The sequence below is a fragment of the Podarcis tiliguerta genome (assembly GCF_965153285.1).
Source record: "Podarcis tiliguerta genome assembly, chromosome: 1".
Lineage (NCBI taxonomy): Eukaryota > Metazoa > Chordata > Lepidosauria > Squamata > Lacertidae > Podarcis > Podarcis tiliguerta.
In genome coordinates this window covers 27,528,978-27,549,688 of record NC_139534.1, presented here as the reverse complement: position 1 = coordinate 27,549,688, position 20,711 = coordinate 27,528,978, and the positions used below count along the sequence as shown (strand labels likewise).

The window sequence follows — 20,711 nt, the reverse complement described above, 5'->3', positions numbered from 1 at the left end:
GATACCTATAAGTATAAAAAGGAAGTGGGGGGGTGGATTAAATTGCATCTTCTTCTGTGCCTTGGCTTGGAGGACTAGGCACTACAAGTCCCATCATCCTTGGCAACTGGCCCTGCTGGAGCTGAGGGAGGTTGGAAGTTCCTCGGGAAGGAGGCCCTAAGCAATCCTTGGGAAAGGAGCAGATCACAAAGAAGAACTGGATTTAAAAAAAAAAAAAAAACTCCCATATTAATGCTAGTTGGAGAGACAAGCAGCTATACAGAAATGGGCATCCCTTTTTCCATCACACAAAAATTATAACTTACCCTCGGCAAGGATCCAAGACGATGGCCCTTGGCCGTGGAACACGGGCCACCACAGAGCGATTAGAGCCATTCACAGCCATTGAACTGATAGTCTGATTTAGATAGTCACTGTAATAAAGCCTGTTGCTGATCCAGTCAAAGGCGATGCCATCCGGAGTTCCCAAATCTTAAGACGCAGAGAGCAAAACAATGTAGGGAACAAATAAATCCTTGCGTGAAAACCACCATAAGTTGCACCAAAAACACTCTTATTCTAGCTTCAACAGTCTTCAATGGGACTTCCGTTAAGCTATTCACCATGAGCCCCAGATCTCTTTCCTGGTCAGTCACTGACAGTTCAGGCCCCATTACTGTACCTGGGAAGACTGCTCATTGCAATCCCCTCTCGTTTTTACCACCACAAACAATTTGGTGCCGTCACCAAATTTAGATGCCTCACACTTAACCCCTACCACAAGATCATCTACACCAGAGCTTTCCAAACTTTTCAAGTTGGTGACACACTTTTTGGACACGCATCATTTTGCGACACAGTAATTCGGTTTTGCATCATTTCGTGATTGCAGTAATTCAGTTTTACTAACAAACCGGAGGTTCAACTAACCCTTTCCAGCCCCAGGAGGAGCGCAGGGAGCGTTCATGTGACACACCTACACACTGCAGTCGGCGCACTAACCTGTCGCGGCACAGTTTGGAAAGCTCTGATCTACACTATCCATTTATTCCTCTTCTATGCTTCCTGTAGGGACGCGGGTGGCGCTGTGGGTAAAACCTAGGACTTGCCGATCGCATGGTCGGCGGTTCAAATCCCCGCGGCAGGGTGAGCTCCCGTCTTTCGGTCCCAGCTCCTGCCCACCTAGCAGTTCAAAAGCACCCCCAAGCGCAAGTAGATAAATAGGTACTGCTTTATAGCGGGAAGGTAAACGGCGTTTCCGTGTGCTGCACTGGTGCTGGCTCACCAGAGCAGCTTTGTCACGCTGGCCATGTGACCCGGAAGTGTCTCTGGACAGCACTGGCCCCCAGCCTCTTAAGTGAGATGGGCGCACAACCCTAGAGTCGGACACGACTGGCCCGTACGGGCAGGGGTACCTTTACCTTTATGCTTCCTGTAAGTTAACCAGTTACTGATCCATAAGAAGACCTGTCCTCTTATCCCATGACTTCTAAAGCTTACTTAGGAGTCTTATCAAAAGCTTTTAGAGTGTCAAGTATACAATGTTCACCAGATCACTCTAGATCACTTTGAACTTTCACCTGAGTAAATATTTGTAAGACTAGGCTGCAATAAAACTCCTGGTTTCTGATGTTTAATTATATTTACCTGATGCCACTACAGTGGGGTTACCCGTTCCTGAGAAGATACTAACATAACTGATTCTTCCTGTGCCTGCAGGAGAGCTTTGAGTGAAGTAGATCACGTTGTTCACACTGTCGTAGTCCAGAGCTACTGCAGTTCTCAATACGTTCATTGTACGAAACGGAGGGCTGTGATTCTCAGGGTCCAGATGGATGCTGCTAATGGCATTCTCCAAAGCAAAGATCAGGTAGTTGTCCGTCGAGACAGAACACCTCTTGCCGTCGCTTTCTAGGAACCCAAACGCACACCCACATTTTGGCGCTTGCAAATCAGGTAGTGCAAAGCACAGGTGAGCACAGCCTCCATTGTTCTCTAGGCAGGGGTTGTTGTTGATGTCGGCAGGCGACAGCGACTGATAATGGCTGTTGTAAATGGTAACATCCCTCAGCCAATCGATGTTGTCTCTTATAACTGTTGGCGGCTCGCTATTGCCTGGCTCTTTGCTGGCTTGGAAGATTTTCTTCAAGTTTCTATCCACCCAAATCATAGAATTTTCAAAAATAGTAATGCCGTAGGGAGTTGGGTAACGGCTGCCGTAGCGGACGATCTCAGGCTCTCCACCGTCATGTGGGATTCTTGCAATCATGTCTAAAGAATCGTCTACCCAATAAATGTATCCGTTGCTGTGATCTACTGCTAAGCCACGTGGGGTCACAATGCCTTCAGAGACCAGCACAGTCCTGTTAGTGCAGTCAAGAAGGGCACGTTCTATTTTGGGGTTCTGTCCATAGTCTGCCCAAAAGAGGAATCTGTTTTTGGGGTCGACTACAATATGCCTCGGCATATCCACAGTGGTTTTAAGCAGAACGCGGCGATAAGACGTATTTAAACGAAGAACTTCTACAAATGTCTCAGTCAGGAATGCATTGGTAAAATAGAGATTTCCTATGTGCAATGAAATAAAAGAAAACGCTAAAGTCTAGTATGATAACCTAAGTACAGAAAGTATATAATTTCTCAGGATGGTCCTGTAATGTTCTTGATTTTAATCAGATTTTTCTTAATCATAATTTATTTAAGGTGTTTATTTCAACCACTTTTTAGGGTCAAACTCTTACATCAGTTTCCAACATACTAAAAAAAGGTGTTACATCTGAATACCTAAACCATGGTTAACGGATGCCCACAAATCAGTTGGGTGTGAACTGGATTTGCAAACTTTGTGGTTTGCATGACTAAAATTTACATCTTTACTCAGCAAACCATGGTAAAGGCAGTTTCCCTGGCTCTTCCTGCAAGGTTACAAGCAGCTATACTTGTGTCTTCCTACACACATCTTCCAGGGCCAGCCTTAGATTCACAGATTTCACATTGTTTCACTTGAATTTCCAATTGCCCGCATTCATATGTAATGCTAGACCGTTTTTAACAGGAACAAGCACCAGTGAGTCTCAGGCTCCCCTCCCCCTTCTCCTCTGTAGGATGGATCCTTATTTGTCCCCATCACTGCGGGCCAACTTTGATAGGTGGGCAGGACACAGTTTGGGCGAAATAGCCTCATGGGTCAAACTGAAACCTTTGCCAGGCTCCATTTGACCCTTAAGCTGTAGGTTTCCCATCCCTGCTTTAACGGGTCATTATAATTATTCTTCCTGTTACTTGATTCTTGGCATAAGTGCTTCTGAAAGATAAGTATTAGAAACAAGTTTGTTAAGCAGCAGTAATACTGACCAGCTACCCAATCAACTGCAATACCACGGATTCCATTGAGTCCTATGCCATCTGTGATGACGTTCCTAAAATAAGAACCGTCTGGCTTGATTTTGCGTATTGCATTCTGAGACGGAGTTCTGCTGCTGAAGTCACACCAGTAAATGAAACCAGAAGGCATGTGGACATCCACATGTAGCGCGTTTCTCCCTGAAAAATAGTAAGGAAGCAGGTCGTTTAATTCATTGTATTAAAATGCACTGCTCAGGTAATGGAAAAGATAAGGTCCAAATGAACCCTGACACTGTCAACAACTCTGAGGAGCCCACCGTTTACACAGAGCCTCTGCATGCCAGCACTCCAGTCGTGGCACCAGAGGACTCCATACTGGTTGCCTGAACTTCCAGCTACATCACGGACCACAAGGTGGAAAACCTCAGGAATACAATAGCAGAAGAAACAATGAGCCAGACAGGAACTCCAGAGGCACCAGAAAACTGCCCAACTAGTCAAACAAGGCTTCTCAGAAGGAAAGGGAAGTCTGTGTAAATACCTGTCCAGATCAGGGCCTGGCTGACAGCCAGAAAAGGCTGTAGCATCTACCAGTGTTTCCAAAACTTGGGTCTCCAGCTGGTTTTGGACTACAACTCCCATCATCCCTTGCTAGCAGGACCAGTAGTCAGGGATGATGGGAACTGTAGTCCAAAAAGAGCTGGAGACCCAAGTTTGGGAAACACTGGCCTAGATCCTCAGTCTAGGTTATTCCTGGTGCACCAGCTCTCCTGGGTCTCTCTTCTGGAAGTCTTCCTTGTGTTCAGTTAGCACCTGAGTTTCTACCCTTTACAGACATGCTGACATGATGTTCCAAAGAGAGTATTTAACACCTGAAACCACTTATCAAGGTGTTTTGTCCCAATAACATGGACAACTTCCACTCCAATACTTGTGGCCTCTGTAGCAATTGTGTAGAAACTATGCATATGATTGGTGAGGACATTTAAAATGCTACAGTAGAAAGGAAGACCCTGTGGCTCTCCAGATATTGTTGGAATACAACCCGAACCAGCATGGCCAATGGTCAAGGAGGAAGGCAGTTGGGAGTCCAGCAGCATCCCTGTGTTATGGTCTCCCTGTGTAGCACTGCTATACAATTACTAGAATCTGAATCTGCCCTCTGTTCCCATGTTCCAGGCTTCGTAGATTCTAGCCTATTTTCATTGAAGGTAAATTGGCTTAAATTGAAACGCTTCTGCTTAGCTGGTTTGCGCACCTGACTTTTAGTCTCAGGACATTAAATACACGCGTTTTACAGGAAAGACACAGAAGGCATTATCCATCTGCAACAGTAGACTCTGGCATTAGGCATAAAAGGATTTTGCTCGTCTCCTGTAATCTCAACCTACCCCTTCCTGCCATGGGGACCATGGCTTCAGAATGGTCAGATGCCTCTAAGCTAAAGCCCTTAATTGCAGACAACATGGAAACGACGACAAAGGAGCTGTAAGGGGAGCAGGTCCTGTTGTCTGGATTTAACCGGAACCCAGTAGCACAGGCACAAGAGAAGCGCCCATCCGGCACAGGCAGGCACAGCTGCTGACAAGTCCCAGGGTTGTTGCTGCAGCCATTTGAGGAACCAGCGGAATCTATAAAGCAGAGAGAGAGAGAGAAGAATACCTAGGAACCAAGATTTAACAGCGAGTCATGAGCACCCTGAAGGAGTAACAAAAAAGCGGACAGCAATCTTGGATTGTAAATGAAATAAGAACCTTCCCAAGCTACTAGTAAAAAAGGAATATTTTTAAAGAATTCTAAAAGTAACAACAGATTGCCGCAAGTGAATTAAACTCCCACTATATGGACCAACTTGTTGCCAATAAACATGTATGAGAGAAGAATTATAATCCAGGGCCGTGGTTGTGGAGTTCTCTTCCTGGGGGAAGCCCACTTGGAAATCTCTCTACCTGTCCTTAGTAAAAAGATGGAAGCATAGCTCGTCAGGTGGGCTTGCTGTCTGTGACCATGGCGCAGTCGGCTGCAGGAGTGTTGCTTGAGGCTGCTATGTTTTAAGCAAGTGAGATTTTTTTGATTTTTTACTCTGATAACTTCACTGGATTTGATAGGGTGTTTAAAAATAAAATAAAATTGTAAGGTTCCACAAGAGTCAAAACTGGCTGGTTTGGTTTGATAAAAGCTTTTAAAATAAACCAACAAACGACAATAAATGCACAGCTGAAATGAAAAGTTCTTCCTTCCAATGCCCCAGCTCAATCTAGATAGCTAACCCAACCCCTATCCAGTAATCTGATGCTTTTACCTGCACAGGTAAAAAAACCCTGTAGTTAAGACTTGTTCCCTCTGGATTTTTGTTTATTTAGCTATTATTTAAAGCATTGTACTTGGTGCTGAGGAACAAGCTCAACAGCAATTCAAAATTAGGAATTTGTGAAACCTTCTCACAGGTGACATCTTATACTCACTGTCTCGATAATACACCCGGAGGCATTTCAGTCCTGAAACATTGTCTCTCAACACCACTTTGTTTGCTCCTGTGGACTTGTCAACCCGCTCAATGACCTCATAATCCCGGTCAGTGTAGTACAGGAAAGAGCCATAGACCGCCACTCCCCACGGGTGAGAAAGGTGAACAACCAGCGTTATCCGGTTAGTGCCATCCACGTTCCCTCGTTCAATCTAGGAGGTAAAGGACATGGACTGTATTACAACTGACTGCGAAGTCAGATCTCTGTCCACAAGAATTCCCTGCCTGAAATTAAAGTATATCTAGGTCTGGCAGTTAAATTTCCAGTTATGACTGAACGGTTTTCAGAAACACCCAAAAGTCATCCCAAATAAAAACCATTTGGATCATATAAACAGAAGTGTAAGCTCCACTGGATACCATGGGACTTAATTCCGTGGGTAGACATTCACAGAATCGTTCTGCTAAGCGTTCCTATTAACTCTAGAAATTAATCATCCGCTAAAAATTTGCAATGCAGAATTTATTCCAGAGCTACCCGAAGCTGCACACTAAATACTTTGTGATGGATCCATCTCTTCCCTCCTCAGCGTTAACCACCTCATCATTTCTGTTTTAAAGCTCATAACTCTTTGGCTGTGATAAGTAGCAGAAGTCAGACACACAAACGTACCCAAGTTTATATGTGCATACATACCACTCCGGTGCTTGTGACTGGCCAGTACAGCTTTTGTTCCTTGATATCAATGGTGATAAACTCCACATGGTCCAGATTACCAGTGAAGAGGGTCTGGATACCTGAGCCATCCATATTCGCACTGCCAATCTTGGCTGGGACCCCACTGTCAGTTCCATGGTCCGTCCAATACAGCTTCCTGCAACGTAATGTTATTTCAATCATCAAGAAAGCAGGAAATGAGGATTTTCAGTAACCAATGGGTGTGTGTGTACGCATTTAGAGATTTGGCATTCTGGTTGCAATCCTATGCACACCGACCTAACAGCAGGCTCTTATGGCCTCAGACTTTCTTCTGAGTAGGCCTTTATAGAACTGCTTTGTGGAATTCTTATTGAAGTGTGTATAACAACACTCCTCATTTTATATTAGTACAAAATGACGTGTTTTACTACAAATGGTGTTTGGACAGAATGTTAAACCAAATGGCTTAGTGCTACAACAATTACGAGCCTCAGTAACCCTCAGGCTTGTTGGCTTCCGCTTCCCTCTCTTGGCCACAAAGAGACCGGAAGTTTCCTCAGTTTAATGTGCTGTTCAAACCTGAAACTGTGATTAAACTTAAGTATGGTTAGTTGAAAGAAGGCAGCTTCATAAACTGTGCTTTAGAGTTGGTTTGTCTCAGCTAGTCTGGGATCCAGCGACCAGGAAAGCAGGAAAGTGACCTCCCTGGGACACAAACCTGGTAGCCAGGAATATAAAACCTTGATAGAGCCAGAAACAATTTATTGAACTTACCCACGAATGGGATCCAAGGTTATACCAACTGGCCTTCCAGATCCTGCAGCAGTACCATCATTGGTGATTAGTGTTTTTCGATAAATTACTTCTCTGTGGAGCGTCAGTACCTACCAAACAAACCGTATGGCACAGAAATTAAGGAAGGCACTTTAAATCACAATTTGCACACTTGTTGGCACAGCAGTGAACCTGTAAGCTACTTAGCTGAGGTGTTAAACCAAATATTTTTTGATCCTAAAATTGTTATCCTGAAGATAATAATGGCTTACCTCAATGGATTGTGTGGCAGGGTTATTGTAGTACAGATTTCCAGATATCCAGTCTAAAGCAAGGCCCATAGGGGAACCAACAATAGATGCTGGGGCAAATATTGTCCTGTTTGTTCCATCTGACTTCACTCTATGAATTTCCCCCTGAAGATAGAAAAAACAAATGCCAAGCGTTGAAAAAGCATGAACGTCTTACACATGTGTATTGTAGAGTGTTACAAGCTCTAAGGAGGATTATTTGGGTCTACTACAACTTGAATGTAAAAAAGAACCAAATAAAGCCCTCAGATTAGACACTTTCTATACATAGAAGTTTGTCCCACTGCACAAACTCCCAAGGAAGTGTATTTAGGATGGCAGCTACTGTCTGATAAATGAAAATAAATGTGCCAGTCCTAAATAGTGATATAAAGAATCAGGGGTAGAGAGAAAAGGAGGCTCTAAATGCAAAGAATCCTGAGAAACACAGTTTACCCCTCACAGAGCTACACAAAATACAGTTCCCAGGATTCTTTGGGGGAAGCCATGTGGTTTAAATGCTAGTCCTACTCTGTGTAGACCCACTGAAGCTTATGGACACATCTAATTTGGGTTCGTTAATTTCAGTGAGTCTACTCTGAGCACGACTTAGCTGAATGCAACTCATTGTGCATGAATGAGACCTTGATATAGTTTGCCACCATAGGGGGCTCTTTCAGCAAAAATATGAGTCACAAGTGCAGTTAAGAATAAAATTTTTTAAAAAAAAAAAAATTGCAGGCCTGACATTTGGCAGCTCTCCCAAGCAAGCCAAATAATGAATTCGGCTTTCGTAATAGATTGCAATGAATGACCTGCTTCACAAGATGGTGTCTGCCTACCTGCCAAGCACAGGGTGGCAAAACAGGCAAAGTACAATCAGCCATTTGGGGCTGCCCTGCAGATAAAAGTCAGCATGCCTACCAACGGGCTAAAGCATCAATTCCTTACGGCAGTTTTACAAAGCAGAGCGCTTCCAGCCAACAGCTATACAAAGCAACTGCATTTTACTTACTGGATTTTCAACCCAGTAGATCATCTGTTCCGAGTCGTCAAAGTCAACATCATATCCATTCTGCACTCCTGCTATTGGAACCATCGCATCATTGGTCTTCTCCTCAGGGTTCAGAGAAATGCCGTAAATTATGTTATCTCTTACGGCTATAAGGAACGGCTCTTCGACTGCAAAAGAGCATGATAAGGCAGCAAAATTTTACTCTACTGTATTTCCTAAAAATAAGAAAATGTAATTCTCTGGCTTGGAGGGAAATTCAGCTCATTGAAACATATGTATGAACACAGTAGAACATTTCATACCAGGTCAGATTATTTGTGCATTCAGCCCAGTATTATTGACTCTGACTAACAGTGGCACTCCAGGCTCCGCTGCGAGGTATTTTTATTTAATTTTAATGGAGATGCCTGGGATCAAACCTGAAACCTTTAACATAAAAGGTGTGTCTCTCCACCACTGAGCTTTGGTTCCTTCCTATAAGGCATCCATGTCCTCAAAGCACTAATTCTGGAGCAGTCCGCTTGAAATCGGCATCCAAGAGAGACTCAAGTCTTTGTCACCTTTGCAGCTACTCTGCGTTTCAGCAGCTGTTGCCCTATTTTTTGACTTGCAAGCATGAAGTCAACTCCATAGAATCATAGAGTTGGAAGAGACCACAAGGGCCATCGAGTCCAACACACTGCCAAGCAGCAAACTCCAATAGCAGATACTTTCCTCTCCCCACACAGCCCTTCCGAGATCAAAGTGTGGCCTATCACAGAGGCCTAATGTTCAAAATGTCCTGAAATTCTGAACTGCTTGCATATTAAGAGAACCGGACCACCATACTACTACACAGCTCTACTGCTTAAAAAAGGGGGGGTGGGGAGCAAAAACAAACAAACCGGTTTTAACAGCTTCACAGTGAAAGGAGGGAAACACAAAAATGTTCAAGGGCTGCATATCATGGATCAAACTGCCATGCGATGATTAAAAAACAAGAAAACAGTGCTGCTTGGGACTTTGTGCTTTTCTGTCATCGTGACGGTTTGCAATATTGGCTCCACCAATTAGCTGTGCAGACTTAAACAATACCACTGTGGTGAAAAGAAAACAATGCAAGCAAACGCGACTCAGTGCAGTCGCTGAAAGTTTCTTGTTGGCAAGCTGAACTAAACAATGTCAGCAAGGATTACAGCCCCAATCAATCTCTGCAAGGGAAAAGGTCAAGCCCACCCCCCACCCCCATTCTTTCCAAATCCTGAATGAGAATGTGTAATACTTGTGTTTGCTACGATCTGCTCTTCTGTGTTAAAACCACTGTGCAGTGCATGTTAACTCAGAAGCTGAGTCCTGCTGGGCTGGATCCAAAAGGTTCTTTCCATCAGTGGAAAGAAGACCTTCTATCACTTCTTCCATTGAGGAAGCTCATTCTCCCAGAGAAAAGGGAACCTTAGGCTCCTAACCACTGTTTCCAGAGACGCTTAGTCCCAGGTATGGAGGCATAGGATTGCAGTATCCAGTAAGGATGCTCAAATCCCAAGGGAATCTATCCTATTTAAGTCTCATGACGCACGGCCTGCCAGAGCATCTCCAAGGAAGTTAAGTATTCATGTGCATTATCAAGTCCAATTGACTGAATGCTTAACATTTATCATAATACAGTATGTTTTCAGTGTATAGCAGAAAAGTCTACAGAACGTGGAGTCCTACACATATTAAATGCATGTAACGCAAAGTTTGAAATGTTTTCAAAATACATGCCTACTGATTCAGGTTTGGCGGTCTAATTTTATAAACTGCATTTGCACAGTGTTTCCTGAAAACGATAACAACAAAATCTGGGAGATTTGCTCCCCTATACTCTGCTGAAATACCAGACGGGGACTAGAGAAGTCTTTCCCTGATAGTGGCATGTTTTGTGGTTTTCTTTCTCTCTCCAGCTACAGTTCCCGGGGCCCCACCTCTCATGCAGTTCACACGATCAGGGGAGAGAGTCCAGCCAGACGGGCAGGCGCAGGAATAAAACCGTGGTCCAGATGCAGAAAGCAAGCACAGGTGGCTGCAGGGGGATGAGCTGCAAAAATTGATACCTGAGAGAGAGAGAAATAAAAGCATTGATAAGGTAAATTGGGAAAAAACAGAGAAATAGCGTGGCATGATATGAAATGAGGGAATTAGGCAAGACCACCGGTTTGTCACATCTGGCTTTTTACATCAAGCTCAGACTAGTTATTGATGGCGTCTCGGTACTATGTCCCAGAATCTTGGTTTGCATTGAAAACCTTTATTTTTAGGTCATACTCGATGGATGGAGTGAATAATGTTTATCTATAGCAGACAGACGAAGAATTTGAAGTTCTTTAGCTTCTCTCTCACTCTTAAATATTTTTTTATTCCTTTTTCTCTATCTTTTCCCCTTCCTTTCTCGTTTTAGTTTGGACAAAAAAGGATATTTGACAATAATCTTTGCATTTTTCTTTATAAACCCTAATAAAAACCTTTTTTGAAAAAGAAAGAAAAGAAACCTGTACTTTTAGAACAACAGTAGGGATTTGGAAGGAAAGCTGCTTATGAGGCCCTCTAAATAGGTCTGTTTCCTCTTAACTCTTTGTACTCATGAACCTCATCCACGCCAATCATTCAAAGCATCCTTATACCGCTTCAACAATCATGGCTTCCCCCAAAGAATGCTGGGAACAGAAGTTTTCTATCGGTCTCCTAACAGTTGGAGCTGGGCCTGTACTTTAAAAAAAAAAAAAAAAGATGACCTGACATCATTGTGACATCAGGGGATTGACAGATGGACGATCCCACCCACGTGTCAAAATGGCCTGCAGGGGCTAGACCCTCTTTCCCACCCCTGCTTTAGCGCTGCGGCCCTAGAGAGTTTGCCCAATATCATCGCTGGAAGTATCCAAAATATTATTGATGTCTACTAATATTTACACTGGATGGTTTTGCTTTTCTGCTGCAAAGTCGTAACTGGCTGAGCTTACCGGCCGGCTGTTTCACAGGATGAACTGCAACAATGCCCAGAGGCTGGTGGATATTATAAACCATCACGGTTTGATTTCTTCCATGCCACTTGTTGGCTCGAAGTACTCGGTGGGTGTATCGGTCCGTCCAGTATACAAAATCTTCAAAAAGGGTCAGTGCGTGAGGATGCCGCAACACCTAAAAGAAGGGCAAAGGGCTTGGTTTCATTTTAACACTGTTGCTATTACAGTTGTTACTGGTATCTAGAATAAGTGGCACAGCACAGAAATCTTTACATTTACTCTCAGGTGTAATTTCTCCCACAACCTGGTAAAATATGAGAAATAATGTAAGCATCGCTCCAGGCTGCAAGACTTTTATATGGTACGCACAAAGGTGGAAGGACCCATTATTGCCAACAATGGAAGAATGGCTGTTAAAATTAACGGACTTAGCTGAGAGATGTTGACATGTTTAATTAACATGTTTAATCAGAGAAAAGCCATTGTTAACATTTGTTAATGACTGGAAACCTCTCATTGACCTTTTGAGTGAAAAAGAAATAATGACATTTGGATTTGAGGATTGAAGATGATGTTTGTTTATAGTAAGTGGCTTTGTTGGGTCTTATATTGGAGGGGATGAAGTGAATATTGTTAATAGTGGACGGATGAAGAATCAGGAGTCCCTTACCTTCTGGATTTTATTCCCCACTCTCTCTTTTAACCTCCTTTCTATTTCTTTTCATTTCTCTCTTTCTCCTTATTTCTTTCTCTTCCCCTCCTTTTTCTTTATGTTTTTATTGTATTTAGATCAAAGTCTTAGTTTGGATAAAACAGAGGAAACAATATTCGATACTGTTTTGTTAGTTTTCTCTATAAACCCTAATCAAATTCATTCCGAAAAGAAAAAGAAAGAAAGAAATCATATAAGCCTCACTCCTCAGTTTTGCTCTCTTGTGCTTAGACTGAATAGTTCACTTCTTATGAAAGCCATGTTTTGGGGTCCCAAAAATCACAATACGGTGGGATGTCTGAAGTCTTTTTAAGTTCAATAGACTTTGTCAGCCTTAAGCCAACACCTACAAGACAGAGTTGCCCTATGTTCTTCCTCTCCAAGCACTGCATCCCATACAGGAACTAGACAACAAGCCACAGAACTTTTTAAAATACAGTGGTGCCCCGCAAGACGAATGCCTCGCAAGACGGAAAACCCGCTAGACAAAAGGGTTTTCCGTTTTTCGATGCACTTCGCAGGACGAATTTCCCTATGGGCTTGCTTCGCAAGACGAAAATGTCTTGCGAGTCTTGAGATTTTTTTTCACTCCCCACCTCCTTTTTCTAAGCCGCTAAACCGCTAATAGCCTTTTAGCAGCTAATCCGCTAATCCCTTAAGCCTTTAATAGTCGCTAATAGCCGCTAATAGCTGCTAAACCGCTAATAGCGCTAATCCGCTAAGCCGCTAATAGGGTTGCTTCGCAAGACGAGAAAACCGCTAGACGAAGAGACTCGCAGAACGAATTAATTTCGTCTTGCGAGGCACCACTGTAAGTGCTTTTTAAGCAATATATTGTAGGCTAATGGCTTCAGAAATCTGTCATGGTGCAGTGAACAGGTGTTGGATTTGGACGCAAGAGTTCTGGAGTAGAGTCAGAAGATTGGGACCTGCTGCCTAACCACAGAAGAACACAGAAGCCATTTGCACCATACAGGAATCCATGGTCACACCCTGCGCCCCTGGCCAATTCTCTTGTTTTTTTCCTTTTCATACCAAGTCACTTGCCACCACCTGGCGCCTGTTGTTTCCGTTGTAATCACAGAAATCAATGTAGTCGAGATAGGCGTCGGCAAAATACAGCAGCTTGTTTGGGTAATCGATGGAAAGTCCATTGGGCCAATAGATCTTCTTACTGACGATGGTGGTTCGTAATGTGCCGTCCATGCTTGCTCTTTCGATTCGGGGATTCCGGCCCCAGTCTGTCCAGAACATCACGTGAGCACTGTGGAAAACAACTGATTAACGATCGCAGGAACAATGGTACCACTGGTACAATCGGAAATGTCAAAGGACCTCATTCACAAAAGCTGCTTTTGGTGTATTGAAATGTGCTATAGTGTAATGGCTAAGAGAGAGAGTCAAGGGCCAGAAAGTCCCTGGTTTGAATCTTACCTCTGCCAAGAGCTCACTTAGTTGGCCTTAAGGCAAGCCAAGCCCTTGGCCTTAGTCCCCTGCCCAGCTTTCCTTGGGGCCCAAATGGGGCTATTTTCTGCCTCATTTCTCTATTTTTAGGGCAGAGTTCAGACAGCCCAGAAACACTTGTCATCACACACTGCCCCTAGTTTCAGCCTTGAAATCAGCCTCGTCAGGGCTTCAGAAATGTAATAAGCAACCATATTAATTAAACGAGACTTCGTCAAGATGCTTGCTGTGGTTCCGACACCAATACATTTCCACAAGAACCCCAGGCCTGAAAGAAGTGGAGCTGACTGCTTCTAAACAAAGGAGTCAAAGATATATAAATCTCAGTTTATAAAATGTGCAAAGGAGGAAAAGATCCTGCATTTGCAAAAAAAGAGAGAGAGAGAGAAGCATATACTCTTTCAAAAAAATACATGTAGAGCAAGGTGTCTCAGCTCATGTTTCCTTATGTCCTTGACCCCTTTCCTCAAAACTTACTGTCTATGGAAAACAAGGAGCAAAAAAAAAAAAAAATAGCATCTAGGCTGAAACAAAACAGCATCTCTGCTCTTGGAGCAGGCCCAGCAAGCTGCTATCTCTCCAGCATGCTCCACTGTTTCTGAAATTGAACTAACACAACCTAGTTCATGGAGAATATATAAAGTCAGGATTGTAAAGCCCCTCAACTCTTCAAATAATCTCATATGTAAATAAGTGGCTGGTGCATTTTCAAATATACCATGCAAACAATAAAAAGTGTTTGCTAAATGTATCTATGATGACTAACCCAAGCTGGCCAAAGAGTTGGATTTATTGGGCTGGCATGGTTGGGTCAGACCATTTCCTACAGCTTATGGAATAGGAGGACCATAGAACATAGCCAGAAGTACACCTAATGTCCTATGAATTGCACATTCCCTGTATAAGGAGCTGCTTAACAATGGGGTGAACTGGAAGTGGTCAAGTGGCACAAGATGGCCAGTCTGATCCAAAACCCACAGATTTCAATCTGTTCAATCTGCTTAGGTTAAGCTTTGGACAACACTTCTGGGAGAACTCAACGACAACTTCTGGGAATGTGGTCAAGTGGCTTGACTACTACACCTCATACAAATACCAGCAAATGGTAATATAACACTACAGTTTGTTAATTCAATAATTCTTTGCTAAATTGCTCTTCCCAAGGAAGCAAGTATCCCATTGTCGAAAGGTGCCTTTTGAAAAAAGGAGAAAACCTTACTCTGTCCTGGGATCTAACACTAGTCCCCTTGGGTTTGTTACATTTTCACTGATCAGCACTGTCCTGTGGCTCCCATCGAGTCTGGAGACCTCGATTGTCTCAAGAACGAAGTCTGTCCAGTAAAGATTGCGGCCTACCCAGTCCACTGCGATGCTTTCTGTTACGGTAACACCACTGTCAAGTACCTGCCGGGAACCATGAAGGAACAAGTTAGTGCTCTTGCAGTTTGCTACAGCCAAAATGAGTGAAAATTAATGAACTGCCTATGGAAAAGAAAAGGAGCAGCTTCGTTCTTACTGACAGCAAAAAGAGAGCTATGCTGCGTAACTCATGTTCCCAAAGAGACTAATTCACTGCAATGAAACGATTCACTGCTATTCTAAAACTACTACAAACAAATGGCTTATGGCTGGAAGCAGTTGGCTTGCTCTCATATTCGGATAGTATTTGAGTAATGTTAAAGATACATTAATAGCTCAAGAGAAGCAAGAGGACTTGGCAGTAGCAAAGGGTTAAACAAAAGTCACAAGTACTATCAATTACGTACTAGGAAATATAGTGCCCTGTGCATTTTTAGCTTGTTTCCTTTATTACGGGAAGAATCTACCCAGCAGTGTGCTGGAAGTAAAACTGCTGTACAAAACCCTTAGAGACGGATTCATCCAAAAACTTGCAAGCATCAAGAAAATGAAAGCTGCCTTTGGGACCCTTGCGGATTGAAACGAGGGACAGACATCAAATGAAACGAGCAAATCCTCTACCCAGTCTGCAACATTTAGCAGCCATGCAGGCTTATCCCCACAGTGCATAACACAGCTCTGTTTTCTACTCCCTTTCCCAACAGCGTACGTACATAACAAGCGTTAAAGCAGGGCACTGTGAGAGATGGGTCTATCACAGATTATGATGTCAAATTTCCCACATCTGGGGAAATCGCAGAGGTCAGCACATGCCTTTGTACAGCACTTTTCACTCCACTGGGTCAAAGAATGCAAACAATGGCGTTTGCCATGGGAGTCAGTCCCTTCATGCATTACACAAATGAAAACAGCTGGCTCCACCATTTCAACATCTGTGCACTGCATGAACATCTGTAAAGAAGTTAGCTACGGCACAAGTGAAGAAGTGGACACACACACACACAGGGGCGCCATGCAATCGTGACATGCGACCAATGTCTGCATTCCATGAGAGACTTACAACTTTCCTGTCTGTCCCATTCTGGTAGGCAGTCCAAATCTTGTCCTGTGTGGTGTCAGACCAAAAGATTCGATCAGTAACCGAATCAAAATCAACCGCGACAATGTTCCTTCCATCGCGAACCAAAGAATAAATGTGCTGCGCGTGGGAAGTTATGTTGTCGACAACAATTTGGTTACGGCTTGCCACCAACAAGAGGAGATTCCCAAATTCTGCAAAAACAGGCAAAGTCATGTAAATTCTGTAACAGTTTTTTCACAAAAACAAAAACCTGCTGGAGGAAAAGCCAGTCATAAAATCGCCACCCCTGGACTAGTAGTGGCCTCATTTTGTGACAGGAACTCGGTGGCAGAGCATATGCTACAGAGGCCTCTAAGGGATAGCTCAGTCAGTAAAGCATGAGACCAGGGGTTGTCTAGACCAGGGGTTGTCACCCTGGTCCCTACCACCCACTAGTGGGCAGTAGGGGGTTCTACGGGACAAGCTGAATCCTCCTTCCATTGAGCACTGGTAGGTGGTAAGGAAATTTTACCATCAAGAAAGATGCATTAGTGGGCGGTAGGTATAAAAAGGTTGACTACCCCTGGCCTAGACAATGCTGTCCTAGATGGGTCCAAGAGTCTTTACTCGGTATAAGACAGCTTCCTCTGCTCCACAAACAGGAATGGGAATGTTCTGTCCATGAAGAAAGTGGCTCTCCACTTGTGGAATCCTCTCCCCAGGGAGGTTCGCTCGGCACCTTCATTATACACCTTTAGGAACCAGGCAAACAACATTCCTCTTTAACCAGGCCTTTGCCTGACTGACATTCAATACCCTTTTTAAATGTGTGGGGTTTTTGGGGTGGGGTTATTTGGTTGTTCCACCCTGAGACCTGCAGGTATAGAGTGGTATGCAAATTTAAGAAAAAATAAAAATGTTGCAGCAGTTCCTTTTTTGCCATCTAGAAAGGGTTTAGGGGTCCCATCCAGTAAAATGCTATAATTCACAGTGAGGCACAGAGGGAGGGCTTCCAGTCAATGAGGTCCAGCTCCAAGGGCCTTCTGGTGGTTCCCTCACTGCAAGAAGCCAAGTTACAGGGAACCAGGCAGAGGGGCTTCTCGGTAGTGGCACCCGCCCTGTGGAACGCCCTCCCACCAGATGTCAAAGAGAACAACAGCTACCAGACTTTTAGAAGACATCTGAAGGCAGCCCTCTTTAGGGAAGCTTTTAATGTTTGATGCATTACTGTATTTTAATATTTTGTTGGAAGCTGCCCAGAGTGGCTGGGGGAGCCCAGCCAGATGGCGGGGTATAAATAATAAATTACTATTAATTATTATTATTGTTATTATTCTGTGCAAATAAATATAACCATTGACTGCGTGCCAATTTAAATACGACCACTGACTGTATGCTAATTTTTAACAACTTAATTTAAACAGAAAACGCTGAGCAACCAAACAAAACACCTGCAAGTTTCATCAGCTCAATCCCACCCCCAACCCCTTTTCTTACTTAATATGTTTCAGGTGACTTAACAGGGGACAAACTTTTGCCAAGGCCACAGAATAGCTAGGGACATGGGGATCTACATGTGCACTTGTCTTTATGGACTTATCGTTGCCTTCCTCACCTGCTACTTTGCAAGTCCTCCCATTGGGTTCCAACACATAACCTTCGTCACAGTAACATCTGGAAGACCCTCGTTCGTTGTGGCAGTGCTGGCTGCAAAACCCTGGAGGGTCACATTCGTTGATGTCTTCGCAGGTTTTAGAGTCGTTGGCCAGCTGGTACCCAAAGGGACAAGAACACTGAGCGCCAAAGGGGCCTTGGATACAGTCGTGTGTGCATCCGGCATTATTATCCGTACAGCTCTCCTGGTCTGCAAATAAATGGGAGAGGGACATAAACCAGCAGGTATGAAAACCTCTCAACTCCCCTAAAGTATAGAAAAGGGAGTTGTAACAAATGCAAAGTAACAGTGCCTGCTCTTATGTAGGAGTAGGAGAGATTGGGGAACCTGGGGCCTTCATATATTACGATTAGACTCCCAACTCCCATCTTCCCTGGCTGGGGAGGTTGGGAATTCAACAATATCTAGAGGGCCACAAGTGCACTAAATAAGTTATAAGTAAAAGGAATGTATACTGATATGTATACATATAACTAACATGTTTTGAGGTAAATTCTGAGCCAATTTGGCAGGTAATAACACATAGCCAGCACGGAAGGCCTGCTTTTCCTGTGGGCTGTCATTGCTGAAATGCCATCCAAGTAGTACCAGAAGAAGAAAAATATTTTGAAAGGTATCGTCAGCTAACAGGCATCTGAAAATAACAGGCGGTGCTCATAATCCTCAAATGGCATAGCAAGGAAACTGATAGACAGAAAGCCATCCTAGCTTTTAAAAAAATAATAATGAGGAAAACATTACTTCAAAGTCCCAGCTATGGTTTCCACAAATGAACCGCAAATACTTTGCTGCCTATATGAGTTCTCCCCACCTCCCACTCCCCACAAACTAATTGAGTTAAATATGGTATTGGATGTTATGACGAGATGCAAAGTCAAAATAATTCGCTTTTTACTTCATGATCCTTTCAGACATACTCATACACTAGCAGGTCACTTTGCTAGTGTAAAGTCTAAAATCTACATTTTTTTCTTTAGCAGCAGAGGTGGTGAACCTGTGGACCTTCTGATGTTGATGGACTACAAATCCCATCATTCCTAACCATCAGCTATCTTGGCTGAGGCTGATGAGAGTTGGGGAGTCCGGCAACATCTGGAGGACCACAGGTTCCCCACCGCTGTTTAACAACACAAAAATGGATCAATTTAGGAGTCTAAATGTAGGCTGCAAGAAGCTCAAAAAAGAACTTGGCTTGCCCACCCTCTCCCACCACTAGCACATAAAAAGGAATGGTTTAATACCAGAAATAGGAATTGTGGTAATTGGAGGCTTATTTTTACATAATCAGGTATGCGGAGAGAAGAATACAGGTTTGGTGTAGCTTAAATCTGAGTTGCTCAAGGTGTCAATTTGAAGACAAAGTGAAGTGAGAACAAGAACATATGGATAGTACAGTGGTACCTTGGGTTACAGACGCTTCAGGTTGCGCGTTTTCAGGTTGTGCAATGCGCCGAACCAAGAAGTACCGGAACAGGTTACTTCCAAGTTTCAGCACTTGCACATGTGCAGAAGTGCTGAATCGCAACCTGCGGCGCTGCGGGTTGCGAACATGCCTCTCACATGGATCACGTTTGCAACCCGTGGTTCCACTGTACAGAACTTTTGGCTCCCCTTTGAACCCTTTTCATAGAATCATAGGGTTGGAAGAGACCACAAGGGCCATCGAGTCCAACCCCCTGCCAAGCAGGAAACACCATCAGAGCACTCCTGACATATGGTTATCAAGCCTCTGCTTAAAGACCTCCAAAGAAGGAGACTCCACCACACTCCTTGGCAGCAAATTCCACTGTCGAACAGCTCTTACTGTCAGGAAGTTCTTCCTAATGTGGCTGTGATAGAGAGGACTGGGTATGGTGAACACATACCAAGGGTTTTCTGTGATTGTTTTGTACTTCAGCCTGTTAAATGCCTCCCCAAACCCCACAAAATGATCCTGAAAATTGGGGGAATCCCCACAGAAATATGTGATGTGGCAGAAGAGCCCATGGTTAGAATGGAAAATGTAGCTGGTTTCATGTGTACATGTGAGAGCACTTCGTTTGCATGCACACATAGAATTCTGAAGATGCCCAAGTGAGAGGAGTGGAGATTTATCTGAAATGATGCAGTCCGCTGAGCTGTTGAGGATGAATACATGGCTGCCACATTCTGGAGTTCCCTCCTCAACTCAACAACCCTCAATAAAGTTTGTCGGTTCAGGGGGAAAAACCAAACCCAAATCCACAGTCTTTGAAACCTTCTCAGGAATACCTGTTTCTGTAAACAAGCCTTTAGTTAACAAATGCAATTTGGTGTCAAAATATTAATCTAGTATGCTTTAGACTCATACCTGGCTGAGGCTCATCTGAGAATGTGCATTGATTAGAAAAAAAGGAGGAAAGAAAGAAAGAAGTTAGGATTAAGTGTAAATCAACACTGACAGTAATCATCACAAACACGACTTCTGGCCGCTTGCCATTTTTTGAGATTATTATCAGATAAAAGTTAGAAATTGTACAGAAAATATTAAAGACTGGATGAAATTTAATTTTAATTAAAAGAAACTACTGATTATGTCCCAATCTCATAGACAGTGATTTTAACAAGTATTTGAGGATATAAGCAAAGTTTGAAACACATTTAACATATTAAACTCAACCGAAGCACTGCTGAAAATAAGGAACATACAGTCTTGCACAGTTGCAAAAGGCCTGCAAGTTATGGTGGGGCCATGCAACTGCGGGCTCCAGGTATTGCAATTAATATACAGTAAGACCACAATTTATGCACATTTAACTTGTCCACATTCAACTTTATGTGCATAGCAAAAAATAATAATAAATTAAATTAAAAAGCAGACAGAAACTGAATGTGCTTTGTCTATATTCAATTTTGGCTTTAGGCACCAACC

The 20,711-nt window shown here is 43.4% G+C and overlaps 1 protein-coding gene across 1 annotated transcript in view; it reads right to left on the bottom strand.

Annotated features, from left to right (window-relative positions):
• LRP2 (LDL receptor related protein 2) overlaps nucleotides 1-20,711 on the bottom strand; it is a 144,549-nt gene that overhangs the window by 56,563 nt on the left and 67,275 nt on the right. Inside the window, 15 exon segments of the mRNA XM_083404211.1 lie at nucleotides 306-471; nucleotides 1,627-2,547; nucleotides 3,334-3,522; nucleotides 4,716-4,955; nucleotides 5,790-6,003; nucleotides 6,489-6,666; nucleotides 7,266-7,375; nucleotides 7,538-7,681; nucleotides 8,571-8,737; nucleotides 10,514-10,642; nucleotides 11,549-11,726; nucleotides 13,299-13,527; nucleotides 14,947-15,131; nucleotides 16,147-16,358; nucleotides 17,762-18,010. Of these exon segments, the coding sequence (XP_083260337.1) occupies nucleotides 306-471; nucleotides 1,627-2,547; nucleotides 3,334-3,522; nucleotides 4,716-4,955; nucleotides 5,790-6,003; nucleotides 6,489-6,666; nucleotides 7,266-7,375; nucleotides 7,538-7,681; nucleotides 8,571-8,737; nucleotides 10,514-10,642; nucleotides 11,549-11,726; nucleotides 13,299-13,527; nucleotides 14,947-15,131; nucleotides 16,147-16,358; nucleotides 17,762-18,010 (3,511 nt within the window).